Below are 26058 nucleotides of genomic sequence, written 5' to 3' on the forward strand. Positions count from 1 at the left end.
ATATAATACCTGATCGCTACCAAAATCAGCCAAATCTAAACAGTGCCGTCCAGCTGTCAGGTATTGCATTGACAGTATGACAGGTGCAGTTTTCTGATAGAACCAGATTTACATTACTACTCTCATAACAGCCAATGAGTCACAGAACACATAATAACACAGGTAGGTAGGTGGCTGATCTCTCCTTACATCTTGTCTGTCTGTATCTTCATGTCTGTTGGAAATTTGAGTTCTTCAGTTTTTCATGTTGGAAGCTCATGAAGAGTGATTCCTCATGATGTCTCTACAGTCTTATAGTCTTTGCATCTGTAACACTAAATGTTGTTAAATGTAAAGTAATGTTAACAGGATGACATCCGCGGTAGTGTCTGATTCCTCGTCACCATCATACCTGAATCTAACTTGATGAGTTTTGATGTTGCAGCGAAACAAACCCCGTCTCCCGGTGATGGCGGCCGGGGCCGCGGCCTGAAACCTGGTGGCAGAGGTCCAACACCACCAGAGGAGCCCTTCGGAGGGTTCAAGCTTAAAGCCGTTCCTCTGAAGTTCACCAAGAAGCTTCAGGACATCGTGTTGAAGGAGGCCGAGTCTATCGGCTCTGCTGCTGTGTTTGAGTGCGAGGTCTCTCCTTCCACTGCTATCACCACATGGATGAAAGATGGCAGCAACCTGCGTGAGAGCCCCAAACACAAGTTTACCTCTGATGGTAAAGATCGCAAGCTGAACATTATTGACGTCCAGCTGTCTGACACTGGTGAATATACTTGTGTGGCCAAGAACGCCGGCAAGGAAGTCACATGCACAGCCAAGCTCATTGTTGAAGGTAAATGGATTCAGTTATTAAAGAGTGTCATTTAACATCTATGTATTTGAGAAGTTTGACAACGTTTTTTAGTAGGCATCAAAAAGTATTAAAATTCAGGTAATGTAAACATTCCCTAGATACCCCCCCCCCCCCCCCCCGTTTGTACTGGATTAACTGCAGTGAGTTGAGTCATGTTGTATGTGTGCAGAGCTGCCTTTGAAATGGCTGAAGGAACTGGAACCAGAGACTTCCTGTATGAAGGGTCAGCCCATGTACCTGACCTGTGAGCTGAACAAAGAGAGAGATGTGATCTGGAAACACAACGGCAAAGTCCTCAAGAAACAAGCTGGGAAAGTGGCGATCAATATCATCGGTCTGCAGCACGCCGTCACCATCCAGAACTCAACGGACGACGACTCCGGCAGCTACACGTGTGAGGTGGACGGACAGGAAGACGTCAGCACCACCACCAGCGTTAAAGTTATCGGTAAGCAGAAGAAGAAAGACTTTAATGTTTCTATGACAGTCATATTCTGTGCCTCTTTAACCCAAACCCTTCGCTAGTTTACATATCAAGTGACTCCACGTGTAAGTAAATATGAAGCTGAATTATCATTCAGTCTGTTAAACTGTGGTTCAGTACAAATATGACTTAAACAGTAAAATGTCCAGTACACATTATGTAGCTGACAGATTTGTCCCCTGACGGACAAAGCTTGATAACATACTTAGATTAAAATGTGAAATTTCCCAGTTGAAACAGTTTGGACCTAAACATGAATCTGAATCTTCTCTCCTCAGAAATCATCAAAGACTGGCTGGTGAAGCCGCTCAGAGACCAGCATGTGAAACCGAAAGCTAAAGCCACGTTTAAATGTCAGCTGTTCAAAGACACTCCCAACTGGAAATGGTTCAAAGGAGACAACGAAGTCGCTCCGTCTGACAAGCTGCAGATCGACAAAGATGGAAAAGACATGACGCTGACCGTCAATAACTGCCAGCCCGATGACGTGGCAGAGTACACCATCCAGGTGGAGGACCGCAGATACTCAGCCAAGCTCACTCTTGGAGGTTGGTGTTACATATAAATCCATATTATATATATATATATATATATATATATATATATATATATATATATATATATATATATATATATATATATATATATATATATATTAATACATAACGAGGACCCAGACAGCTGGAACCTGTGTTAACGTGTTTTAACGTGTTTAACGTGTTTTAACATGTTTAACGTGTTTAACGTGTTTTAACGTGTTTTAACGTGTTTTAACGTCTTTAACGTGTTTTAACATGTTTAACGTGTTTTAACATCTTTAACGTGTTTAACGTGTTTTAACGTGTTTAACGTGTTTTAACATGTTTAACGTGTTTAACGTGTTTTAACGTGTTTTAACGTGTTTTAACGTCTTTAACGTGTTTAACGTGTTTTAATGTGTTTTAACGTCTTTAACGTGTTTTAACGTGTTTAACGTGTTTTAACGTCTTTAACGTGTTTTAATGTGTTTTAACGTCTTTAACGTGTTTTAACGTGTTTAACGTGTTTTAACGTGTTTAACGTGTTTTAATGTGTTTTAACGTCTTTAACGTGTTTTAACGTCTTTAACGTGTTTTAACGTCTTTAACGTGTTTTAATGTGTTTTAACGTCTTTAACGTGTTTTAACGTCTTTAACGTGTTTAACGTGTTTTAATGTGTTTTAACGTCTTTAACGTGTTTTAACGTCTTTAACGTGTTTTAACGTGTTTTAACGTCTTTAACGTGTTTTAACGTCTTTAACGTGTTTTAACGTGTTTAAACGTCTTTAACGTGTTTAAACATCTTTAACGTCTTTTAACGTGTTTAACGTCTTTAACGTGTTTTAACGTGTTTAAACGTCTTTAACGTGTTTAAACGTCTTTAACGTGTTTTAACATCTTTAACGTGTTTAACGTGTCTTTTAACGTGTTTTAACGCGTTTAACGTGTTTAACGTGTTTAACGTGTCTTTTAACTCAGTATTTCTCACTGACCGTCTGCTTGTTCTCAGAGCGCGAGGCGGAGATCCTGAAGCCTCTCGCCAGCATCGAGGTGGTTGAGAAGGAGGAAGCCAACTTTGATACTGAGATATCTGAGGATGATGTGATGGGTGAATGGAAGCTCCAGGGCCAGGTCCTGATGAGATCTCCGGTAGGTCCAGTTCCCTCACATGGGGGGAAGAACATGTTTGGTGTGAAGTGAAACTGAATAATATGTGAGCAAGGAGGTTAAAATAAGTCTAAGAGATGTAAAGTTTAAAGTATCAGCTGTGTGTGTTTCTTAACAGAACCTGATCAATAAAAGCTTTTAGTGTGTAAATATAAGGAGGTACTTTCAGTTTCAGACTCATGCTTATTATTGTAGATGAGCTGCTGATGGATGAGAGCAGAGTCACAACTAAACAGCCCAGAACTGAAAGGCTCAGATTATGAAAGTTGATTTTTTTATGTGTTTTTATTCCAAACAGAATATTAGTTAAGTTATTTTTTGTCGTGTTTCCACCGATACGGAGAAACATACATACTGATGATTCATCTCTGCTGTTTTTCAGACCTGTGATATTAAAGCCGAGGGAAAGAAACGTTTCCTCACATTGAAAAACGTGCAGCTGGACCAGGCGGGCGAGGTGTCGTATCAGGGTCTGAACGCCAACACCAGCGCCATGCTCACCGTCAAAGGTACGAGTAGAATAAACCTTCTGTTGGTTCTGGTTGTCTGGTGCTGCTCAGTGTGAAACGTGACAGACGTGTTTTGCTTTGGTGAATAACGGATGAATTATTCACGTCTCTCAGAGATCGAGATGGGCTTTGTTGACTCACTGAAAGATGTTTCAGTGCCTGAAAAGAAACAGGCTAAGTTTGAATGCTCCATCACCAAGGAGGTGTCAAAGGTCATGTGGCTCAGAGGGGTGGAGATCATCACCCCGAGCCCCAAATATGAAATTATTGATGATGGAAAGAAACACATGCTGATCATTAACAGCTGTGAGTTTGATGATGAATCAGAATACACGATCGAAGTGTTGGGCCAGAAACAGTCGGCTCAGCTGAGGGTCGAAGGTAAGTGCTTCCTGTTGCTCATGTTTATTCCATGATGGATGTTTGAGGCTTTAAAGAGGCTTCAGCCATGTTGCTTACCTGATGTATTCCAGGCATGAGGCTCGGCTTTGTGCGGCCGCTTCAGGACCAAACCGTGAAAGAAGGTAACGTTGTTCAGTTTGAGATCGAGCTGACTCACGAGAACGTGCCGGTCGTTTGGTACCGAAACGAAGTCAAACTCCACGTGAGCCGAACGGTGCTCACACACGTGGAAGGGAAGAGACACACTCTAGAAATGAGGAGTTTGACTCTAGATGATACCTGCCAGATTAAGGCAGAGGCCAAAGGAATGTTCTCCATGGCAAAGCTCACGGTGATAGGTAACAGCTCACCTTCCTTCCTCTTACCTCTGTTTCCCTCATGATGCATGATCAATGAAAGGTTATAATATCATGATGCATGATCAATGACAGGTTATAATATGATGCATGATCAATGACAGGTTATAATATGATGCATGATCAATGACAGGTTATAATATGATGCATGATCAATGACAGGTTATAATATCATGATGCATGATCAATGAAAGGTTATAATATCATGATGCATGATCAATGAAAGGTTATAATATCATGATGCATGATCAATGACAGGTTATAATATCATGATGCATGATCAATGACAGGTTATAATATCATGATGCATGATCAATGACAGGTTATAATATCATGATGCATGATCAATGACAGGTTATAATATCATGATGCATGATCAATGAAAGGTTATAATATCATGATGCATGATCAATGACAGGTTATAATATCATGATGCATGATCAATGAAAGGTTATAATATGATGCATGATCAATGAAAGGTTATAATATGATGCATGATCAATGAAAGGTTATAATATCATGATGCATGATCAATGACAGGTTATAATATCATGATGCATGATGAATGAAAGGTTATAATATCATGATGCATGATCAATGAAAGGTTATAATATCATGATGCATGATCAATGACAGGTTATAATATGATGATGCATGATCAATGAAAGGTTATAATATGATGCATGATCAATGACAGGTTGTAATATCATGATGCATGATCAATGAAAGGTTATAATATCATGATGCATGATGAATGAAAGGTTATAATATCATGATGCATAATCAATGAAAGGTTATAATATCATGATGCATAATCAATGAAAGGTTATAATATCATGATGCATGATCAATGACAGGTTATAATATCATGATGCATGATCAATGAAAGGTTATAATATCATGATGCATGATCAATGAAAGGTTGTAATATCATGATGCATGATCAATGAAAGGTTATAATATCATGATGCATGATCAATGACAGGTTATAATATGATGATGCATGATCAATGAAAGGTTATAATATGATGCATGATCAATGACAGGTTGTAATATCATGATGCATGATCAATGAAAGGTTATAATATCATGATGCATGATGAATGAAAGGTTATAATATCATGATGCATAATCAATGAAAGGTTATAATATCATGATGCATAATCAATGAAAGGTTATAATATCATGATGCATGATCAATGACAGGTTATAATATCATGATGCATGATCAATGAAAGGTTATAATATCATGATGCATGATCAATGAAAGGTTATAATATCATGATGCATAATCAATGAAAGGTTATAATATCATGATGCATGATCAATGAAAGGTTATAATATCATGATGCATGATCAATGACAGGTTATAATATCATGATGCATGATCAATGAAAGGTTATAATATCATGATGCAATACTTATTTACATGTGACAGTTAAAGCTGGTTCAGGGATGAAGTCCTGAAAGATGATGTTTAGATAAAATTAAAATGATGCCGGTTATCATAATGTTTGAAGGTTCGAGGTTTTTATTATAACTCACAGAGAAGATAAGACCCAAGTGTTAATGAACCAGAATCATTCTTTGCTGTCCTGTGTGTAAACATCCTGTTCTGCCTGCAGAGGGCGACGCCGTGTTCGTGGTGAAGCTGCAGGATTACACGGCTACAGAGAAAGACGAGGTGTCTCTGGACTGTGAACTGAGCAAAGACGTTCCCGTCATCTGGTACCACGACGACACCGAGGTCATCGCCTCTAAGACGGTCGTCATGAAGTCCGAAGGCGTGCGCAGGTCTCTGGTGCTGAAGAAGGTGGAGAAGAGCGCTGTCGGACAATATAAGTGTGACTGTGGAACAGACAAGACGACAGCGAGCCTCAACATAGAAGGTAAAGCTGCAAAGAGACAAAAGCATGAAGAGTTTAAATGAGATGAGTTTAAATGAGAAGAGTTTAGGACATAGGGTTAAAGGATATTTTAAGTCTTCTCTGTCATTTTAAAACATTTTTAATATGAGGAAACAAACATCGATGCTGCAGTGAAGTAAAAACAATAAAACAGATTGAAGTGAAAATACTCACATGTCCAGACTGATGTCAGCAACGTGTCCAGAGATCATTCCTAACGTGATGTTTTCATGCAGCTCGCGACATCAAGGTGGTTCGGCCGATCTACGGCGTGGAGTTGTTCGATGGGGAGACGGCTCGCTTCGAGGTGGAGATCTCTGAGGACGACGTGCACGGCCAGTGGAAGCTGAACGGAGAGGCGCTGAGTCCGTCTCCGGTAAGCTGCTAGCTAGCTAGCTGCTAACCCTAACACATCAACCCTGTTCACACTGCTGTTATTGATTACTGATCACTGATTGGTTGACAGGATGTGGACATCATCGAGGAGGGAGGGAAGCACACGCTGATCCTCTACAACTGTAAAGTCCTGATGACGGGCGAGGTGGCGTACGCCGCCGCTAACGCTAAGTGCTCCGCTAACCTGAAGGTCAAAGGTGAACGTTGCTCATTAATTAACCCTTTACATACTTTCCATATTCATTCATTAATAAATAAATAAATTATCATTCATATATTTTTGATTCATCTTAAGAAAAAATAACTATTTTATGGTCTGAAAAAATATTTTACAAAATATGAAGAAATTGAGTCAAATGAGCTAAAAAAGGTTTTAACCGTTTATTTATAGTGGAGACTGAATGTTTCTACTTCCTGTCTCTCAGAGCTGCCGCTGAACTTCCTGACGCCGCTCAGCGACGTTCAGGTTTACGAGAAGGACGAGTGTCGCTTCGAGGTGGAGCTGTCCCGAGTTCCTAAGAGCTTCCGCTGGCTGAAAGGTTCTCAGGAGCTGCAGAACGACGACAAGTACGAGATGATCCAGGAAGGGAACATGTACGTCCTGCTCATCAAAGCCGCCGCGTACGACGACGAGGCGAAATACATCTTTGAGGCTGAAGACAAAAGAACCAGCGGGAAGCTCGTCATCCAAGGTCCGAGATTCATCTTAATATCAGTTACTCACTGTTTTCATTAATAAATTACTGAATATATAATAATATAATAATATAATAATATATTAGTTTATTATTCCCTCAGTGGGGAAATGTTCATTATTACAGCAGCAACATACAGAAAGAGCCTCAATAAAAACAATAAAAACAATAAAAACAATAAATAAACAGACAATAGGAACATTATGTAAATTAATATCTGAAATAAAGGAAATAAAATATTTTTATTGTTGTTGTTAAAATGTTTTTAAATGTTTTTTTCCATGTTTGTGTTTATCTATAAATCTTTATGTTCTTCTGATAGTTTATTTACAGCAGAAACCTTTATTATATTATATTTATTAAACAGATTTAAACGTCTCGTTTCTTTCGGCAGGAATTCGTCTCGAGTTCGTGAAACCGATCAAAGACGTAACGGTGAAGGAACGCGAGACCGCCGAGTTCAGCGTGGAGCTTTCTCACGATAAGGTGACAGTCGTCTGGTACAAGAACGACGTGCACCTGCACCCCAGCAAGGTGGTGCACATGTCCGACCACGGGAAGGTCCACACGCTCGCCTTCAAGGAAGTCACCATCGACGACACGTCCATGATCAAAGTGGAAGCCATGGACAAGACGGTGACGGCCATGCTCACCGTCATCGGTCAGTAACGCAGCTCATCCAACACTTACTTTACTGTTCAGGAACATTTTATTATTTTAGATAAAAAACATTCAACATTAAAATGTTTATTTAATAAATGTAATAAATAATCAGAGATGATTATATTAATATAAACTGAAGTTTGTTTTTGGACTGTTGAAGAATTAATTGAACACTTTGAATAATCGACTTTGATAAGTATAAATATAACTAAATATAATAATAGTCTATCTGCGCTCTGATTGGCTCATCATTGGATGTGTAATAACACGCTGCGTCCTGCAGAGGGCGACCTGTACTTCACCACCAAGCTGCAGAACTACACGGCCGTGGAGAAGGACGAGGTGAAGCTGATCTGTGAACTCAGCAAATCCATCGCAGATGTGAAATGGTTCAAAGACGGGAAGGAGATCACTCCGTCCAAGAACATCGCCGTCAGCACCGACGGGAAGAAACGCATCCTGATGGTCAGGAAGGCGGAGAAGGCCAACATCGGCATGTACACCTGCGACTGCGGCTCCGACAAAACCACCGCCAACCTCAACATCGAAGGTTCGTCCTGGACGTCTGCGTTAGCGTTAGTGTTAGCGTTAGCCACCGATCAGCAGAACTTCTTTATATAATATAACATATATATATTATATAACATACCTCTATATAACTCATTGTATTTGTTGCCTGCAGAGCGAGACATCAAGGTGGTTCGTCCGCTGTACAGCGTCGAGGTGACGGAGACGGAGACGGCCAAGTTTGAGACGGAGATATCGGAGGGAGACGTGCACGGAAACTGGAAGTTGAAAGGAGAAGCGCTGCATCAGTCAGCTGTGAGAGCCGAAGCCACGCTGACGTTAAACTGCTTTAGGGTTAAATTAGGACTAATATCACTCTGAGACTCCTCGCTGTAAACTACATACCTGCAGTTCATTACATGGGTTAGGGTTAGCATGGTTCATTACATGGGTTAGGGTTAGCATGGTTCATTACATGGGTTAGGGTTAGCATGGTTCATTACATGGGTTAGGGTTAGCATGGTTCATTACATGGGTCAGGGTTAGCATGGTTCATTACATGGGTCAGGGTTAGCATGGTTCATTACATGGGTTAGGGTTAGCATGGTTCATTACATGGGTTAGGGTTAGCATGGTTCATTACATGGGTTAGGGTTAGCATGGTTCATTACATGGGTTAGGGTTAGCATGGTTCATTACATGGGTCAGGGTTAGCATGGTTCATTACATGGGTTAGGGTTAGCGTGGTTCATTACATGGGTCAGGGTTAGCATGGTTCATTACATGGGTTAGGGTTAGCATGGTTCATTACATGGGTTAGGGTTAGCATGGTTCATTACATGGGTTAGGGTTAGCGTGGTTCATTACATGGGTCAGGGTTAGCGTGGTTCATTACATGGGTTAGGGTTAGCATGGTTCATTACATGGGTCAGGGTTAGCATGGTTCATTACATGGGTTAGGGTTAGCATGGTTCATTACATGGGTTAGGGTTAGCGTGGTTCATTACATGGGTTAGGGTTAGCGTGGTTCATTACATGGGTTAGGGTTAGCATGGTTCATTACATGGGTTAGGGTTAGCGTGGTTCATTACATGGGTTAGGGTTAGCATGGTTCATTACATGGGTTAGGGTTAGCATGGTTCATTACATGGGTTAGGGTTAGCATGGTTCATTACATGGGTTAGGGTTAGCATGAAACATAGCAAACACATGAGAAGAGCAAACAGATGCTCAGGTTCATCGTTACTGAAGCTGCACACTGTGTATCATTTTGAATTAATGAACAATAATAATAATAAATTAAACCTTTTAAAACCTGTTAAATATATTTGACCTGTTGAAGTTCTAGTGAAGTGACTGATGTAAAGCTGCAGAGTCTCCATGAACCCAAACAGCCTGAATATGAGCATTATATATATATTATATATATTATATATATATAGCATTAATATGAGACGCTTCCTCTGATAAAGAAGCTAAATGAAAGTGTTGCTCTGAGAAGGTTTGTTAGTTAAGAGTGATTCATAGATTCAGACAGTAGATGTTCTTTTATTTTGTAGGAGCTAATGTTTGTGTTTCCTGTCAGGATGTTGAGATGAAGGAAGAAGGAACCAAACACATGTTGATCCTGTATAACGTCCGGATGGACATGGCAGGAGCCGTCGACTTCTCGGCGGCCAACGCGAAATCCAACGCTCAGCTGAGAGTGAAAGGTGAGAGCGTTTCCATGGTTACAGCTTGTTTATATCTGTGTGCTGTGTGTCTGACACTCTTCAGCCAATCAGGGCGCTCGGTTATTTTGGACTCAGACTTTATCTGAAGTGAGCAGCCGCTCTCTGATTGGACGAGCGGTGATACGACCCCTCAGCCGCGCTCTGATTGGACGAGCAGTGATACGACCCCTCAGCCGCGCTCTGATTGGACGAGCGGTGAAACGACCCCTCAGGTCGGCTCACGGCTCGTTGCAGTGTGGATTAAAACATGTCCTCTGCTGCAGCTCGCTCCATCGGCCTCCTGCAGCCTCTGAAGGATGTGACGGTGACGGCCGGAGAGACGGCCACCTTCGAGTGCCAGCTGTCCTACGAAGGCATCGCGGTGGAGTGGTTCCTCGGGGGGGCGAAGATGGAGGCCAGCGACAGAGTGAGTCACTGCTTGTTTAACAAAACGTCTTTTTAGATTAAAACTGAGGTATTCTGCAGAGCATCAATATTCATAAACTAATTCTAACTTTTCAAGTGTTAAAATTTACAAGAACTGAAATAAAAAAGCAGAAAATCTCTTTAAGTTTTGTTTTTTCAAACTTTAAATTTGAATATTTCAGGATTTATTTTTCTATCAGGGACCAAAAACAGTCTGTAAGTCTGCAGGTTTTAATCTTTAATGGATTTAACAGAAAGCAAATCTTCATTTAACCTGTTAATGTTAAACTAAGCAGAGTTCAGACGCTGTGTTTAAACTTATTCATTTACTGGGAGTTTGGATCTAATTTCACAATTTAAAGCAAATTAGAATCAAAAAGGATTAAAAACAATAACTTGTTTTAAATGATCTGTTCTGGTCTGAAATAGATAAATAAACTTTATTGATCCAAGCTGGGAAACTACGGTTAGCGATAACATACAGGAGGATATAAAGGATATAAAGAATATAAAGAATATAAAGAATATAAAGAATATAAAGGATATAAAGGATATAAAGAATAAACTATACAGAATAAAATAGCAAAATATAACTTCATATATTATAACTTTATATATTATAACTTTATATATTATAACTTTATATATTATAACTTTATATATTATAACTTTATATATTATAACTTATATATTATAACTTATATATTATAACTTTATTTATTATAACTTTATATATTATAACTTTATTTATTATAACTTTATATATTATAACTTTATATATTATAACTTTATATATTATAACTTATATATTATAACTTTATATATTATAACTTTAAAAGCTTATTTCTGGAAGCTTCCTGAAGCAGTAAAGGTTCCTGCAGCTGTTATAAATAACCAGAGATAGCGACGCTGTTATCTGTTACTCCCCCCCCCCCCCGCTGTTATCTGTTACCCCCCCCCCACACCCCCCGCTGTCTCCCCCCCCCCCCGCTGTTATCTGTTACCCCCCCCCCCCCCCCTGCTATCTGCCCCCCCCCCCTGCTAGCAGCGGGCGGCTCCAACACCTTATATGTTCATCTCAGCTCAGTCAGATAAAAATACACAAATAACTCAAAACTGATGATTTCAGTAAAAACACTGAAATAAAAAACTAATACAATGTTTTTTACTTTTAAAGGTTTTTAGGATCAGATGATTATTATTTAGTTTAGTTTAAATATTTCCAGAAGAGTTAAAATCATAAATCATTATTATCATTAATGAAAACATTCATTTTAAATTATTTTTTACTTGATATATGAAAATAATTTTGTATTTGTTTTGATTGTAATTTTATATTAATTATGAATTATATATGTATAATATATATGTATAATATATAATATAATTATATAATAATTAATCTTCATCCAACACAGAGAATGCAAAGTCTCATTATTTTAACATTATGTTATCGATCAGATTATATCAGTGACCCAGTCTGTCCTAACTCTGTTTAAACTATATAATAATAGTATTAATATTATAATATATATTATATTATTAATATCTGCTGAATCGAAGCTGATTTGGAGTTTTTGTGTCTGCAGGTGAAAACTCGCGTAGCGGGTCGAGCTCACGCTCTGACCGTCAGAGACGTGAAGCAGACGGACGCCGGAAAGGTCAAACTCACCGCGAAGGACTTTGAAACGGAGGCTACGCTGACAGTCAGAGGTAAACACGAGACTCTCTGAGCAGCTTCTGCTTCATGCCCAGTCTGCCGGTTCTGCCGGTTCTGCCGGTTCTGTCGGTTCTGCCGGTTCTGTCCGTACTCAGTATCTGCTTCTCATTCAGAGCCACCGGTGGAGTTCACGAAGCCTTTGGAGGACCAGACGGTGGAGGAAGAAGCCACGGCTACGCTGGAGTGTGAAGTGTCCAGAGAGGGAGCAGAGGTACGATGGTTCAGAGAAGGGAAAGAGATCCACAAGACCAAGAAGTACGACATGATGGTGGAGGGCCGTAAGAGAGGGCTGATCGTCCACGCCTGCAGTCCTGACGACGCCAAGATGTACACGTGTGATGCCAAGGAGTTCAAGACCTCCTGTTACCTGGAAGTCACACGTAAGCATGAAGCTCAGCCGCTCGGTAGGGTCAGGGTCAGGGTTAGGGTTAACCTGACCCTGACCCTGACCCTAACCCTAACCCTGACCCTACTGAGGGTTAGGGTCAGGGTTAGGGTCAGGGTCAGGTTAACCTAACCCTGACCCTAACCCTGACCCTACCGAGGGTTAGGGTCAGGGTTAGGGTTAACCTAGCCCTAACCCTAACCCTACCGAGGGTTAGGGTTAGGGTTAGGGTTAACCTGACCCTGACCCTAACCCTGACCCTCAACCTGGTTTACTGGAGCTCTGTTTGTTACAGCTCAAAGGAAAATAGACATTTGAATAAGTGAAAGTCACAGAGGTTTCTAACTGGATCATTTCATGTATATTTATATATATGTATATGTATAGTGTGCTATAACAGAGTCCTCTTTGTGTTTGCAGCTCCTCATGTGGAGATTACGAAGCCGTGTCAGGATGTGGAGATCAGAGAGAAAGAATCCGCTAAGTTTGAATGTGAAGTGTCCCGCGAGTCGGCTAAGGTGAGATCTAATAACCATCGACTCCAAACACCTGAAACACTGGACAGGGATTATATGGTTGATTGATGGTCCAATATAATAATAATAATAATATATTATATATTTTACAAAGCCAAGGACGCTTTACAGAGAACGTCCCTCAGTCAGCTGGTGGACTGGGTTACTCTAACGTTAACCCATGTCTGGATGTGTCCTGCAGGTTCGCTGGTTTAAGGACGGCAGCGAGATCAGAAAATCAAAGAAGTATGAGATCATCGCTAAAGGAGTCCAGAGAATCCTCATCGTACACAAGTCGGTGTTTGACGATGAGGCGGAGTACGAATGTGACGCCAGGACGGCTAAGACCTCCGGCATGCTAACGGTCATCGGTAAGGCTCAGAGCAGAGGAATGGGTTATACTGGTACCACCAGGTTGGTTCTGTTGTTCTAGCGCCACCATCAGGTCAAAGAGTTACCCAAATACTCAGGTTTTAATACTTTTGGATTTTAGGACAAAGTTTAGGGTTTGAACCTGAACTTCTATGACAGGTTTTACATTTTAAATAATGAATGTTCCCACGTTAACCTTGTTGCTGCCACTGTGTCCTCACAGAGGAAGCTGCCAGGTTCACCAAGAACCTGTCCAACGTGGAGGGCACAGAGACGGACAGCGTGAAGATGATCTGCGAGGTGTCGAAGCCCAGCGCCGACGTCACCTGGTACAAAGGAGACGAGGAGCTGCCGGAGGGCGGCCGCTACGAGCAGATCATGGACGGACGCAAGAGGATCCTGATCATCCAGGACCTGAGGATGGAGGACGGCGGAGAGTACAACTGCAGGCTGAGTCCCACCATCAAGACGTCCGCTACGCTGAAGCTGAAGGGTACGAACACATCGTTGTATAATAAAGATCTATCTATCTAACAGAGGAAACAAACCTGCAGGAAGCATCTTAACCTCTTTCTCTCTTTCTGACCAGAACTGGCGGCTGAGTTCATCGCTAAGCCCCAGAACCAGGAGGTGGTGGAGGGCGAGAAGGCTGAGTTCACGTGCTCCGTCTCCAAGGAAACCTACGAGGTTAAATGGTTCAGAGGTGACAAGGAAGTCGAAACCGGGGAGAAGTACACTATCGTCAGTGAAGGAAAGAGAAGAGCTCTTATTGTGAAAGACTGTGTGCTGAAGGATGAGGGAGGCTATGTTGCCCACATCGGCAGCGTTAAGGCCTCAGCGGATCTGTATGTGATCGGTAAGACTCGTTTATTCCCCTCGGCTTCTTTTAATGAACCTAAATGTGAGCGTGTTTGGTTCTCATGTGTGTTTGTGTTTTATTGCAGAGAAACTGAGGATCATCACACCGATTAAAGACACGGAGGTGAAAGAAGGAAGCGAGATCGTCTTCAACTGCGAGACGAACGTGGAGGGAGCGAAGGCCAAGTGGCTGAAGAATGAAGACACCATATTTGAGAGCAGCAAGTACATTATGATTCAGAGGGACAACGTTTTCTCCCTGAGGATCAGAGAAGCCCAGAAGGGAGACGAGGCCAGCTACACCATCAACCTGACCAATCACAGAGGAGAACAAGCCAAGTGCTCCGCCAGCGCTAAAGTCAAAGGTAAATAATCAGTTCAGCTCAGAAGAATCTGCGCTGAACTTTTAGCTTTTATGTTCTATATTTGATGCAAAGCTCACTTGGTTTCCTCTGCGTCTCTCCACAGAGGAGAAGCTCAAGTTCCTGGAGCCCATCGAGGACGTTGAGACTCAGGAGAAGAAGACCATCGTCTTCGTGTGCAAGGTGAACCGGCCCGAGGTGACAGTGAGGTGGATGAAGGCCGGCCAGGAGGTGACGCTCAGCAAACGCATCGTCTACAGAGCCGACGGCCTCAAACACACCCTGACCATCAAGGACTGTGTCATGGACGATGAGGGCGAGTACACCGCCGTGGTCGGCGAGGACAAGTGTGCGGCTGAGCTGATCATCAGCGAGGCGCCGACAGACTTCAGCACACAGCTTAAAGACCAGACCATCACTGAGTTCGAGGATGCAGAGTTCACCTGCAAGCTGTCTAAGGAGAAGGCTGCTGTGAAGTGGTACAGGAACGGACGGGAGATCAGAGAAGGACCGAGGTAACGACTGGACTCAAATCATAGATCAGTCCCCTAAAACAGTTCCTTGAAGCATTTGAAACATGGTTTCGTTTTTTTTCAGATATCACATGAAACAAGAAGGAAAGATATGCAAACTGACCGTCAGGGTGTGTAGACCTGATGATGAATGTGAATACGCTTGTGGTGTGGAAGAAAGAAGGACCAGAGCAAGACTTTTTGTTGAAGGTAAATTCTTCATTTGTCTTCTTCATTTTCACAGAGCAACTATTTCTGTTTTGAACCCTCACATGCAATGTGGTTTTCTGTCCTGCAGAGACCCCGGTTGAGATCATCAGACCTCCACAGGACGTGTTTGAACCTCCAGGCTCAGACATCGTGTTTGAGGTGGAGCTCAACAAAGACAGAGTGGAAGTCAAGTGGATGAGGAACAACATGATAATCGTCCAGGGAGACAAATACCAGATGATCAGTGAGGGTAAGGTCCACAGACTGCAGGTCTGTGAGATCAGACCTCGAGACCAAGGAGAGTACAGGATCGTGGCCAAAGACAAAGATGCCAGAGCCAAGCTGGAGCTGGCAGGTGAGTCACCGCAGTGCCTCAACTTCACTCTGAGATCATTCAAGAAGAAAAGTTAATTCCCAAAACACTGAAACCTTAATGTCATCTCTTCTGCAGCTGTTCCAAAGATCAAAACCACCGACCAGAACCTGGTGACGGATGCCGGTAAGGCCTTCGTCATGACCGTGCCTTATGATGCGTACCCTCGCGCAGAAGCCGAGTGGTTCTTTGTGGGCTCCAGTCTGCCCGGCCAGAACATCGACACCTCCGCTGATAAGACGGAGTACCGTCTGAAGAGCCCCAGCAAGGAGGACCAAGGAAGGTACAAGGTGGTCATCAAGAACAAGCATGGAGAAGGAGAAGCATTCATCAACCTGGATGTGATTGGTGAGTTCAGGGATTCAATTTATCTGATTGGGTGATTGGGTTAGTGTTAGAGCGGCATGCTGAATGTTATATCTCAGAGTTCCTAAGTTTCATGGTTGTGGTTGCTAGATGTCCCCGGACCCGTCAAGAACCTGAGAGTGGTCGACACAGCTGACGGTGAGGTCAGTCTGGCGTGGGAGGAGCCGGAGAGTGATGGCGGAAGCAAGATCGTCGCGTACGTGGTAGAGAGACGAGATGTGAAGCGTAAGACCTGGACGCTGGCGACAGACCGCGCTGACACCCCAGAGTACTGCATCAGCGGTCTCAATAAGGACTCCATGTACCTGTTCAGAGTCTGCGCCCGCAACAGAGTTGGCAGCGGCCCCATCGTTGCCACCGAGGATGCCGTCCAGGCCAAGAACAAGTTTGGTGAGCTGAAAGTTCTTCAGCACATCTGTAAGATCTTTAACATTCACACTTAAATCCAAATAAAAAACATTTATGTTTGTTTTTATCAGATGTTCCCGATGCTCCGGAGAGTGTTGCAGTAACTAAGGTGAACAAGTTTGGTGCAACCATCAGCTGGGAGCCTCCCAAGTACGACGGTGGCTCCGAGATTACCGCCTATGTGATCGAGCTCCGTGACAGGACGTCTGTGAAGTGGGAGGCAGCTATGGTCTGCAATGCCAGCAGCCGCTCGGCCACTCTGAGCGATGTGGTGGAGAACAAGGAGTACATCTTCAGAGTCCGAGCTGAGAACAAAGCCGGGATCGGCAGGCCCAGCGCCGCCACCAACCCTGTCAAGATCATGGACCCCATCGGTCAGTTAAAGCATCGGTTTGAAATGTGTTTCTGCTCATTGTTCGTATCAAACAGGAATTAATGTGACTTTTTGTGTTGTGGCTCCAGAGAGGCCAAGTCCACCGTTGAACCTGCACTTCAGTGACCAAAGCAAAGCAGCAGTCACACTCACCTGGGAGACGCCAGCCAGCAACGGCGGCAGCATGATCACCGGCTACATCATCGAGAAGTGTGATGAAGGCACCGAGAAATGGCTCCGCTGCAACGCCAGACTCTGCCCAGACCTCTCATACCGGGTACAGAGCTTAGTTCCACCTTAACATGTCAAAGATAGTTTGTTTGGAAGTAATGATTTAATCCACTGAACAGATTTCCTGCAGCTGATCTTTGATGTTTGTTGTTGTGTGCAGGTCTCCGGTCTGAAACACAACCAGAAGTACCTCTACAGGGTTTGTGCTGAGAATGCAGCCGGCGTCTCAGATCCAGCCGAGCAGCTCGGACCGCTGCTGGCTGACGACCCTCATGGTATGAACATCTTTCCCCCTTCTTTATTTATTCATCATGTCTGCACTGATTAAGCCACTACTATTGACCAACAAAACCATCCGTGTATTTTTCCCCTGGCAGTGGGTCCGACCTTTGACCTGAGTGCCTTCAGGAACGGCCTGGAGGTGATCGTCCCTCATCCTCTCACCATCAGAGTCCCCATCACTGGATACCCAACCCCGGTTCCCAAGTGGACCTTCGGTGAGAAGGAGCTGACCACTGCAGATGAGCGTGTCTCCATGGTTACAAAGCCCACGTACACAGAGCTGACGGTCACGCCGAGTGTTCGTCCAGACAAAGGCACCTACACCCTTCAGCTGGAGAATGATGTGTCCTCTGTCACTGGGGACATCGAGGTCAACGTCATCGGTAATCATTTCCCATTCATCTGTAAAACATACATGATAATAATATTTTAGTCATTTCATGAAACGTCAAAAAACGTCCCTCTCTTACACATCCGTCTCCCCTTTTGTTGATGGTGTAATTTGTTGTTTGCTTTCCCAGCATGCCCCAGTGCTCCTAAGGACTTCAAGGTGGCTGAGGTGACCAGACATCATGTCCACATGATGTGGGAAACTCCTGAGCACGACGGAGGAAGTCCAGTCACCCACTACCAGATTGAAAAGAGAGAAGTGTCTCGCAAGACCTGGGCCAAAGTACGTGTGAGAGTCTTTAGTGCTGTCAGTGAAACATGAGCCGTCACAGCGTCAGCAGCAGTGTCACAGGGCTTGTTAAAGGTTCCATGTACTAGTTCAGAATCTGACACTAAAACTGGGTTTAGTGATGCAAAGCAGAGGAAGTAGAGGCCATACTACTGAAAATAAGAAAAACTACGCTTCCTCTGCAGGCACAAAGCACACGGAAGTATGGTTGCGGTTTATGGGTTAGGGTAGTAGTTGTAGTTATGGAGGTAATTCATACATATGATGAGCTAAGAGGCATTTAATAATAATCACAGAAACTCTGTAGCTCATAAACAAAAAGTCTTTCATTGTCTAAAGATACTTTTAAAGCCTTGTATTGATCTTTCCTCCCAAAACAAAACAATCAAAAAGCAGAAGCTGATATTTGTAGGTTACGGGTCCAGATCCAGAGCAGTGATGAAAATGAATAAACTTCCTCAGCTGGAGCTTCTGTGCTCATTTGTTGTGGTGACATTTATCTTTGTTAAGGTGGCCACTGGCGTCCTGGACCTGGAGCACACAGTGACGGACGTGATAGAAGGAAAAGAATATCTGTTCAGTGTCACCGCCTGCAACAAGTGTGGACCTGGAGAGCCGGCGTACATCGACGAGCCCGTCAACGTCTCCTCTCCTGCCAGTGAGTCTTTAGTCTGTTAGACCGTACCCATACCGTACCCTGTTTAGACATGATTGATTGATTTTGATGTTTTCTCCTCCCCAGCTGTACCTGATCCTCCTGAGAACCTGAAGTGGCGTGATAAGAGCGGCAAAAGCATCTTCCTGTCATGGGAGCCTCCGAAGTACGACGGTGGTGCACCGATCAAAGGCTACGTGGTGGACAAGTGTCAGCGTGGTACCGATAAATGGGAAGCCTGCGGTGATGCCATCCCTGAGCTGAAGTAAGACTGAATCTAAAGAGCCACGCATGAACAGTTTTCTTGGGCTGGTGAATCGTGTTTAATATCTCTGTGCTCACAGGTTCCAGGTGCCCGGCCTGATCGAGGGCCAGTGGTACGCATACAGAGTCAGAGCTGTCAACAAGCTGGGAGCCGGCCGACCCTGCAGGGCCACCGATGAGATCCAGGCTGTGGACGCGAAGGGTAAATTACAAGAAGACAAACTGAAAGAAATCTGGAAATTCTGACATTTTCTGGACCAGCTGGAGAGTCTTTAGAGGCTCGTTAGGGTTAGAGCAGCCTGATAATAATGAATTAGAATAATCCAGCCTAGAAGGAACACATGCAGGACTAGGATGAAAATAGGCATTCCTTGAAATGTGTTTATATGGGAATTAAAGAACAGATCCTGGTTAATTATAACTCCTAGGTTCCTTACAGTGGTTCTGGAGGCCAGAGTAGTCATATCATTAGATAATGTGTTTCTGAGGTGTTTAGGGCCAAGCACAATAACAGGAAGTTGCATCATCCAGTCCTTTATGTCCTGAATGCATGTTGGTAGTTTGGTTAACTGGCTTTATTGATACCTGCACATGAAGTGGGTCACTTATAGTTCTGTCCTCTCTGACTTTAAAACTCCAACAGAGCCTCCAGAGATCCAGCTGGATGTGAAGCTGCTGGCTGGTCTGACCCACAGAGCCGGGACCAAGATCGAGCTCCCTGCTGAAGTCACAGGAAAACCCGAGCCCCGGGTGAAGTGGACCAAGGCCGATCTGGTCCTGAGGGCTGATGAGCGCATCAGCATTGACACACAGCCGGGTCACTCTAAGCTGTCCATTAACAAAACCACCAGAGGAGACAGCGCCACCTACATCATCGAGGCGGTGAACACCTGCGGACGAGCCACCGCCACCATCGATGTCAACATCCTGGGTACTGAAGCTTTTATCCTGGAAAACAATGTTTATTAAACCTAAACTGCAGTTTATTACTCCACATATGACCCAGTGAAGCATAGATCTTGTTCTTTTTTTTCATTTAAAGTTGTTCACTTAAAAAATTCTTCAGAACAGTTATTTGATGGTTTAGGTGGAAAAGTGTCGCCTCCAATTTCAAGTCTGTTGCTAGCATGTTACAAAGTCGTCTCAATTCAGAAGCAGAAACACATTTTCAGTTCTTGGCCAAACTGAATTAAATGCATCTGTTTCTTTAAATTCTAGATAAGTTCTAGACATCAAATCATAAATCAAGAACATAAACTAAAGAGAATATCATGATGCAATTTCTCCAAAGGGTTGACTGCAGGATGACATCACCTCAGACTGTTAGCAGGATAAAATGGCTTATTACATTAAACTGACCTCATGTTTACATGTGTGTCTCCTCCTCTCCAGATAAACCCGGCCCACCAGCTGCATTAGACATCTCACAGATCACCAACGAGTCGTGCGTCCTGGACTGGAACCCTCCGCGGGACGACGGCGGCTCACCGATCACTAACTACATCGCAGAGAGTCGACTGACAGATAAAGAGGAATGGGTGAAGCTGTCGGCCACCGTGAAACACACCACCTTCAAAGCCTGCAAGCTCACTCCTATGAAGGAGTACATCTTCAGGGTCAGCGCTGAGAACCAGTACGGCATCGGAGAACCTGCCGAGCACGTGCCGATCGTTGCTAAATATGCATTCGGTAAGATTTACAAGTGCCTAATAATCCATGAACAACTTTATATAGATAAAACAAATCTAACAACTCTTCCATCTGTTTCAGATCCTCCTGGACCCCCAACCAGAGTTACTCCTTCAGATATCGCCAAGGACGCCGTGACTCTGACCTGGTTTGAGCCAGATGAGGATGGCGGCAGTCCCATCACCGGATACTGGATCGAGAAGTTTGATCCAGACAGCGACAAATGGATCAGATGCAACAAACTTCCCATCAAAGACACAACCTTCAGGTGAACTATCAGACGTCTCATTACACCAACAGGACAGTTAGTAGATGATGTTTGTTTGTGAGCAAAACGTGTGAATGTATTTTCTAACTCTGCAGGGTGAAGGGACTCCCTACCAAGAAGAAGTACCGCTTCCGGGTTCTGGCTGAGAATCTGGCCGGACCTGGAAAACCAAGCGCAGAGACCGACCCAGTCCTCATCAAAGACCCTATCGGTACGTCTCACAGACAAACAGCTTCCTTACATTAAGAGGAAGAACAGAGTTTAACAACGTCTGTCTCCATTAATATGAAATTATTAAGAATATACTGACAAATTAAATTAAAGTGAAATTAGATCATTTTAATAAAGCCACTCTCTTCCTCAGATCCTCCGTGGGCTCCTGGTAAACCTGTTATCAGGGAGATTGCAAAGACCTCGGCCTTGTTGGCGTGGACCCGACCGGAGCACGATGGCGGCGCTAAGATCGAGGGCTATATCATCGAGTTCCAGAAGACCGGAAGTGAGGAATGGATCCGCATCGCAGAGGACGTTCCTCTGACTGAGCACCAGCTGCAGGGCCTGATGGAGAAGCAGGAGTACTCCTTCCGGGTCAAGGCTGTCAACAAGGCGGGCGAGAGCGAACCCAGTGACCCCAGTGACCCTGTAGTCTGCAAGGAGAGACTCTGTAAGCTTCAATTCGGGTTTCTGAGGGTTTAGTCAGCTGTCAGCTCTTGTTCTAGCACCTGGACTTTATGCATTGGGCTATTTAAGGGTCTTAAGTCTAATTTCTTGAAGTTGACCTGAAACTGGTGTTATACAACCTTGTGCTTTCATGCTTTATTTTATCCTAAAAGTATTTTTAAAAGTTTGTATTTCATAGATTTTACTCAAAGTTTCTGAGTCACAGAACCAGCAGTGACCCGTCCGACCCATGACCTCCACTGATCTCTGTTTCTGTTCAACAGACCCTCCGTCTGCCCCTCAGTGGCTGGACGTGGCCAACATCAGTAAGATCAGTGCCGACCTGAAGTGGCAGGCTCCCAGCACGGACGGAGGCTCCCCCATCACCAACTACGTGGTGGAGAAGAGGGACGTGAGGCGGAAGGCCTGGCAGACCGTCGACACCACCGTGAAGGACCTGAAGTACTCGGTGACTCCTCTGAACGAAGGCTCGCTGTACGTGTTCCGCGTGGCGGCGGAGAACGCCGTGGGGACGGGTGAATTCTGTGAGCTGGAGGACGCCGTGCTCGCCAAAGACACTTTCAGTAAGTTGTGGACGGTTCTTGGTTTTAATGTTTTCAGCAGATCCTTAAAATACTTTCATTGTTATTTATTTAGTTCACTTTTAATTTAAAGCTTAAACTATTCCTGCTCTGTGTAGGATGATTCTTAATGATCTTTCCTGTTGTGCAAGTATACATGTTTAGTGCCACTCCTGGGTTAGGGTTAGGTAACCATGGTAACATCTAAATCATCAGTTCATCATACACACTGGACCTTTAAGTCCCTGAGCTGCACAGAAAACATGTCTGCATGGTATCATTAATGCAAGCTTAATGTTTGTATCTACAGCAACTCCTGGACCTCCGTACGCCCTGACAGTGGTGGAGGTCACAAAGAGACATGTGGAGCTGAAATGGGAAGCTCCTAAGAGCAATGGTGGAAGACCCATAACCAAGTAAGATGACAACCTGTAAACTACTGTGTAGACTGCTATGAGATGATGTATCCGTATATAAAAGTTTCCAGCCAGAATTGAATCTGCTTAGATGTTAAACTATCTTCACATTTTGCTTCCCAGGTACGTGATCGAGAAGAAGGAGAAGCTGGGAACTCGCTGGTTGAAGTGCTGCAAGACTCCAGACAAACAGACTCAGTTTAAGGTGACAGATGTGGACGAAGGGTCAGAGGTGCAGTTCCAGGTCCGGGCTGAGAATGAGGCTGGAGTCGGAGATCCAAGTGAACCCACTGAGGTCCTCACCATCGAGGATGCAACCAGTAAGAGACCTTCAAATATATTATATCTCTACGGGTTAAGTAGGGTTCTGTTGGCTGATCCAGTATCTGTGTTCTGTAGATGAAAGCAGATCATGTCAAAGGATATCTGAACATCTGATGCTCAGGAAACATTTCAGATATAAAACTCAAATATGTCTCTTTCTCTGCAGGTGCTCCCTCTCCTCCTCTGGAGTTGGCCATTCCTGATGCTAGCAGAGAGCACATTAACGTGACCTGGAAGCCTCCAGCCAAGGATGGCGGCTGCCCGATCACCGGCTACCACGTAGAGGTGGCTGAGGCCCGACCAGAGCTGAAGTGGCTGAGGGTCAACAACAGACCAATCAAGGAGCTCAAGTTCAAGATTGAAGACGGAATCAAACCAGAGAAGAAATATGTCATCCGGGTCCGTGCCATCAACGCTATTGGTGTCAGTGATCCCTCTGAGATCTCTGACAAGGTCTTCACCAAAGATCCTGACTGTAAGCATCGAGAGAATTTAATTTGACAGGTAAAGAAATGTGCAATCAAAACACTGTTCATTAATAATCCTGTACTCTGGTCCCAAGGCTCCCCGACCATGGATCTGGAGACACAGGACGTGGTGGTAGTAGAAGGAGAGAAGCTGCACCTGAACATCCCCTACAGGGCAATCCCAACGCCCAAGATGGTGTGGCAGAAGGACACGGTGGAGTGCAAGGCCGACGACCGCCTCTCCATGACGGTGGAGATGAACAGCGCTCATCTCGAGATGCTCAAGTGCAAACGTGCTGATGCCGGAGCATACGCCATCACGCTGGAGAACAGTCTGGGAACCGCGACCGGGACAGTCAATGTCAAAGTCATCGGTAGGATTTCATCTAGCTGTACTGGAAGTGTAAAGCATGCTTTGTTCATTGGACTAATGCAGTCCAGTAATCACTCATTTGGTTCCTCTGCTGTTGGCAGTATTCTTGGATGTATTTCACCATGAAGATCTACAACAGGGACCCGTCGTCCATCCTGTAACATGTTTGCTTCCTCTCTGAACCCTACAGGACTTCCTGGCCAGTGTAAAGACATCAGCTCCAGTGACATCACCAAGAACTCCTGTAAGATCAGCTGGGAAGCTCCAGAAGATGACGGTGGCACTCCCATCGTCAGCTACGCCCTGGAGCGCCGCGAGGCCTCCAAGAAGACCTTCATGCCCGTCATGTCAGGAGAGAACATCCTGACCACCAACGTCAAAGACCTCTACATCAACTGCGAGTACTACTTCAGGGTTAAGGCCGTCAACAAGGTCGGCGCCGGAGAGTATCTGCAGCTCCAAAACCCAGTCATCACTGAGGAAGTCAAACGTAAGTGCTGGGTTGAATAAAAACATAACTCTCGCTGTTTCTGGATAAACATGAAAAAAAATCTCTAAATCCTAAACTTTGAACACATTAATTAACAGACACATAAACCCACAGTGGTTAAAACATCAGTAAATCATAAACTAAAGTAAATAATAACATCATGTTGTCTTCTCTGTGAGAATCTGATCCATGGCACCAATAGCCCCACACCCTGGTCACAGTGTCATAATAAACCACTATACTATACTGTACTGTACTGTACTATACTATACTTAACATCTCTTTAGTGTAATATTACATAGTGACCAGTTGTAAAGATGAAGATGCTGAAAAGTTTGTAACTTGTTGCTGGAGCAGCAGGACGCAGACTCAGTTCAAACATTTCATTCATATATTTGATATTTTGCCTCCACAGAAAAACCAGATCCACCCCTCCAGGTGGAGGCCCATGACCCGACATCCAAGTCCATCACCATCACATGGAAGGCTCCGGACTATGACGGTGGTTGTCCCATCCAGGGATACATCGTGGAGAAGATCGAGAAGGACGGCGACCGCTACGAGAAGGTCACACCGAGCCTGGTTCCTGGCTTTTCCTACGTGGTGACGGACCTGAAGGAGGGTTCAGAGTACCAGTTCAGAGTCAGAGCCGAGAACGCTGCTGGAGTCAGTGAACCGTCCCGCAGCACTCCGCCTATCAAGGCCGCAGACCCCGTTGGTACGAAACACTTCAAATATGAACGATGTGAATGTTTCTGGCTTATAAATTAAATTAATACAACAAAAATAACTTTTATTGTATTTATGCATCAATAGTTTTTCCACCTGATCTAGAAATGAGTCATTTAATGCTGATTTATTGCCCAATACTGTATCGTCATGCAATATTTATGGGTTCCTACACAAAAGTGGTTTATATTAAACCCGTTTTGCTTTTGTTAGCAGCAGAATCACTCTGTAACTTTCCCTTCTTCATTTCCAGATAAACCAAAGGTGACTCTGCATGCTCGCGTGCAGGCTGGTGTTTGCATCAAGAAGGGAGAAGAAATCCGTATCGACGCCTACATTTCCGGGTCGCCTTATCCCAAGGTCACCTGGCTGAGGAACGACGAGGACGTCACCATAGAACCGACCAAGAAGATCGTCCCGCTGATCAAGAAGAAGAGCAAGTCCAAGGTTTGTTCCCTCAGAGACATGAAACACTTCTGCATGTTTGAATGTTCACTTATTAGTTAATGAATGTGTTGCTTTCAGGTGCCTGAACCAGAAGTGGAGTTTGTGACACCGCTGCATGAGCGTCTGGGTCTGGACCAGAGCAAGAAGGGTCAGGCGGCGCTGATGGTCCGTGACGCTCTCAGAGCCGACCACGGGAACTTCACCATCCAGGTGGAAAACACTCATGGTGTCGCCACCGCCTGCTGCACCGTTAATGTCCTCGGTGAGAGAAGTTTATTATTATTAATAGTGTTTATTATTCCAGTTTTATCAAGCAGAACATTTTGGGTTGAACAGTGATTAACAAACATTCTTGACGCTAAGCTGAGATCCAGTCTAGACCTGTTTTAAGATGTTCATCAAATACTCTACTTTGTATATTAATTTGTGTCTGAAGTTAATTTATCTTGTTAAAATCCTTCT

The 26058-nt window shown here is 43.9% G+C and overlaps 1 protein-coding gene across 1 annotated transcript in view; it reads left to right on the forward strand.

Moving 5' to 3' along the window:
- ttn.1 (titin, tandem duplicate 1) overlaps positions 1 to 26058 on the forward strand; it is a 168348-nt gene that overhangs the window by 67058 nt on the left and 75232 nt on the right. Inside the window, 50 exon segments of the mRNA XM_062431364.1 lie at positions 425 to 823; positions 1014 to 1292; positions 1607 to 1876; positions 2857 to 2996; positions 3397 to 3523; positions 3638 to 3904; positions 3997 to 4263; positions 5907 to 6170; positions 6425 to 6564; positions 6655 to 6781; positions 7010 to 7276; positions 7674 to 7940; positions 8226 to 8492; positions 8625 to 8764; positions 10035 to 10161; positions 10446 to 10588; positions 12177 to 12300; positions 12421 to 12687; positions 13113 to 13210; positions 13410 to 13578; positions 13803 to 14072; positions 14169 to 14435; positions 14524 to 14802; positions 14906 to 15314; positions 15397 to 15521; positions 15610 to 15876; positions 15973 to 16242; positions 16351 to 16650; positions 16740 to 17042; positions 17131 to 17318; positions 17433 to 17547; positions 17650 to 17937; positions 18076 to 18227; positions 18744 to 18891; positions 18976 to 19153; positions 19233 to 19354; positions 19796 to 20083; positions 20545 to 20841; positions 20923 to 21109; positions 21205 to 21320; positions 21474 to 21773; positions 22054 to 22353; positions 22661 to 22766; positions 22890 to 23086; positions 23257 to 23565; positions 23653 to 23931; positions 24121 to 24420; positions 24836 to 25138; positions 25403 to 25596; positions 25675 to 25858. Of these exon segments, the coding sequence (XP_062287348.1) occupies positions 425 to 823; positions 1014 to 1292; positions 1607 to 1876; positions 2857 to 2996; positions 3397 to 3523; positions 3638 to 3904; positions 3997 to 4263; positions 5907 to 6170; positions 6425 to 6564; positions 6655 to 6781; positions 7010 to 7276; positions 7674 to 7940; positions 8226 to 8492; positions 8625 to 8764; positions 10035 to 10161; positions 10446 to 10588; positions 12177 to 12300; positions 12421 to 12687; positions 13113 to 13210; positions 13410 to 13578; positions 13803 to 14072; positions 14169 to 14435; positions 14524 to 14802; positions 14906 to 15314; positions 15397 to 15521; positions 15610 to 15876; positions 15973 to 16242; positions 16351 to 16650; positions 16740 to 17042; positions 17131 to 17318; positions 17433 to 17547; positions 17650 to 17937; positions 18076 to 18227; positions 18744 to 18891; positions 18976 to 19153; positions 19233 to 19354; positions 19796 to 20083; positions 20545 to 20841; positions 20923 to 21109; positions 21205 to 21320; positions 21474 to 21773; positions 22054 to 22353; positions 22661 to 22766; positions 22890 to 23086; positions 23257 to 23565; positions 23653 to 23931; positions 24121 to 24420; positions 24836 to 25138; positions 25403 to 25596; positions 25675 to 25858 (11190 nt within the window).

The sequence above is a fragment of the Scomber scombrus genome, chromosome 13 (assembly GCF_963691925.1).
Source record: "Scomber scombrus chromosome 13, fScoSco1.1, whole genome shotgun sequence".
In the NCBI taxonomy this organism is placed as follows: domain Eukaryota; kingdom Metazoa; phylum Chordata; class Actinopteri; order Scombriformes; family Scombridae; genus Scomber; species Scomber scombrus.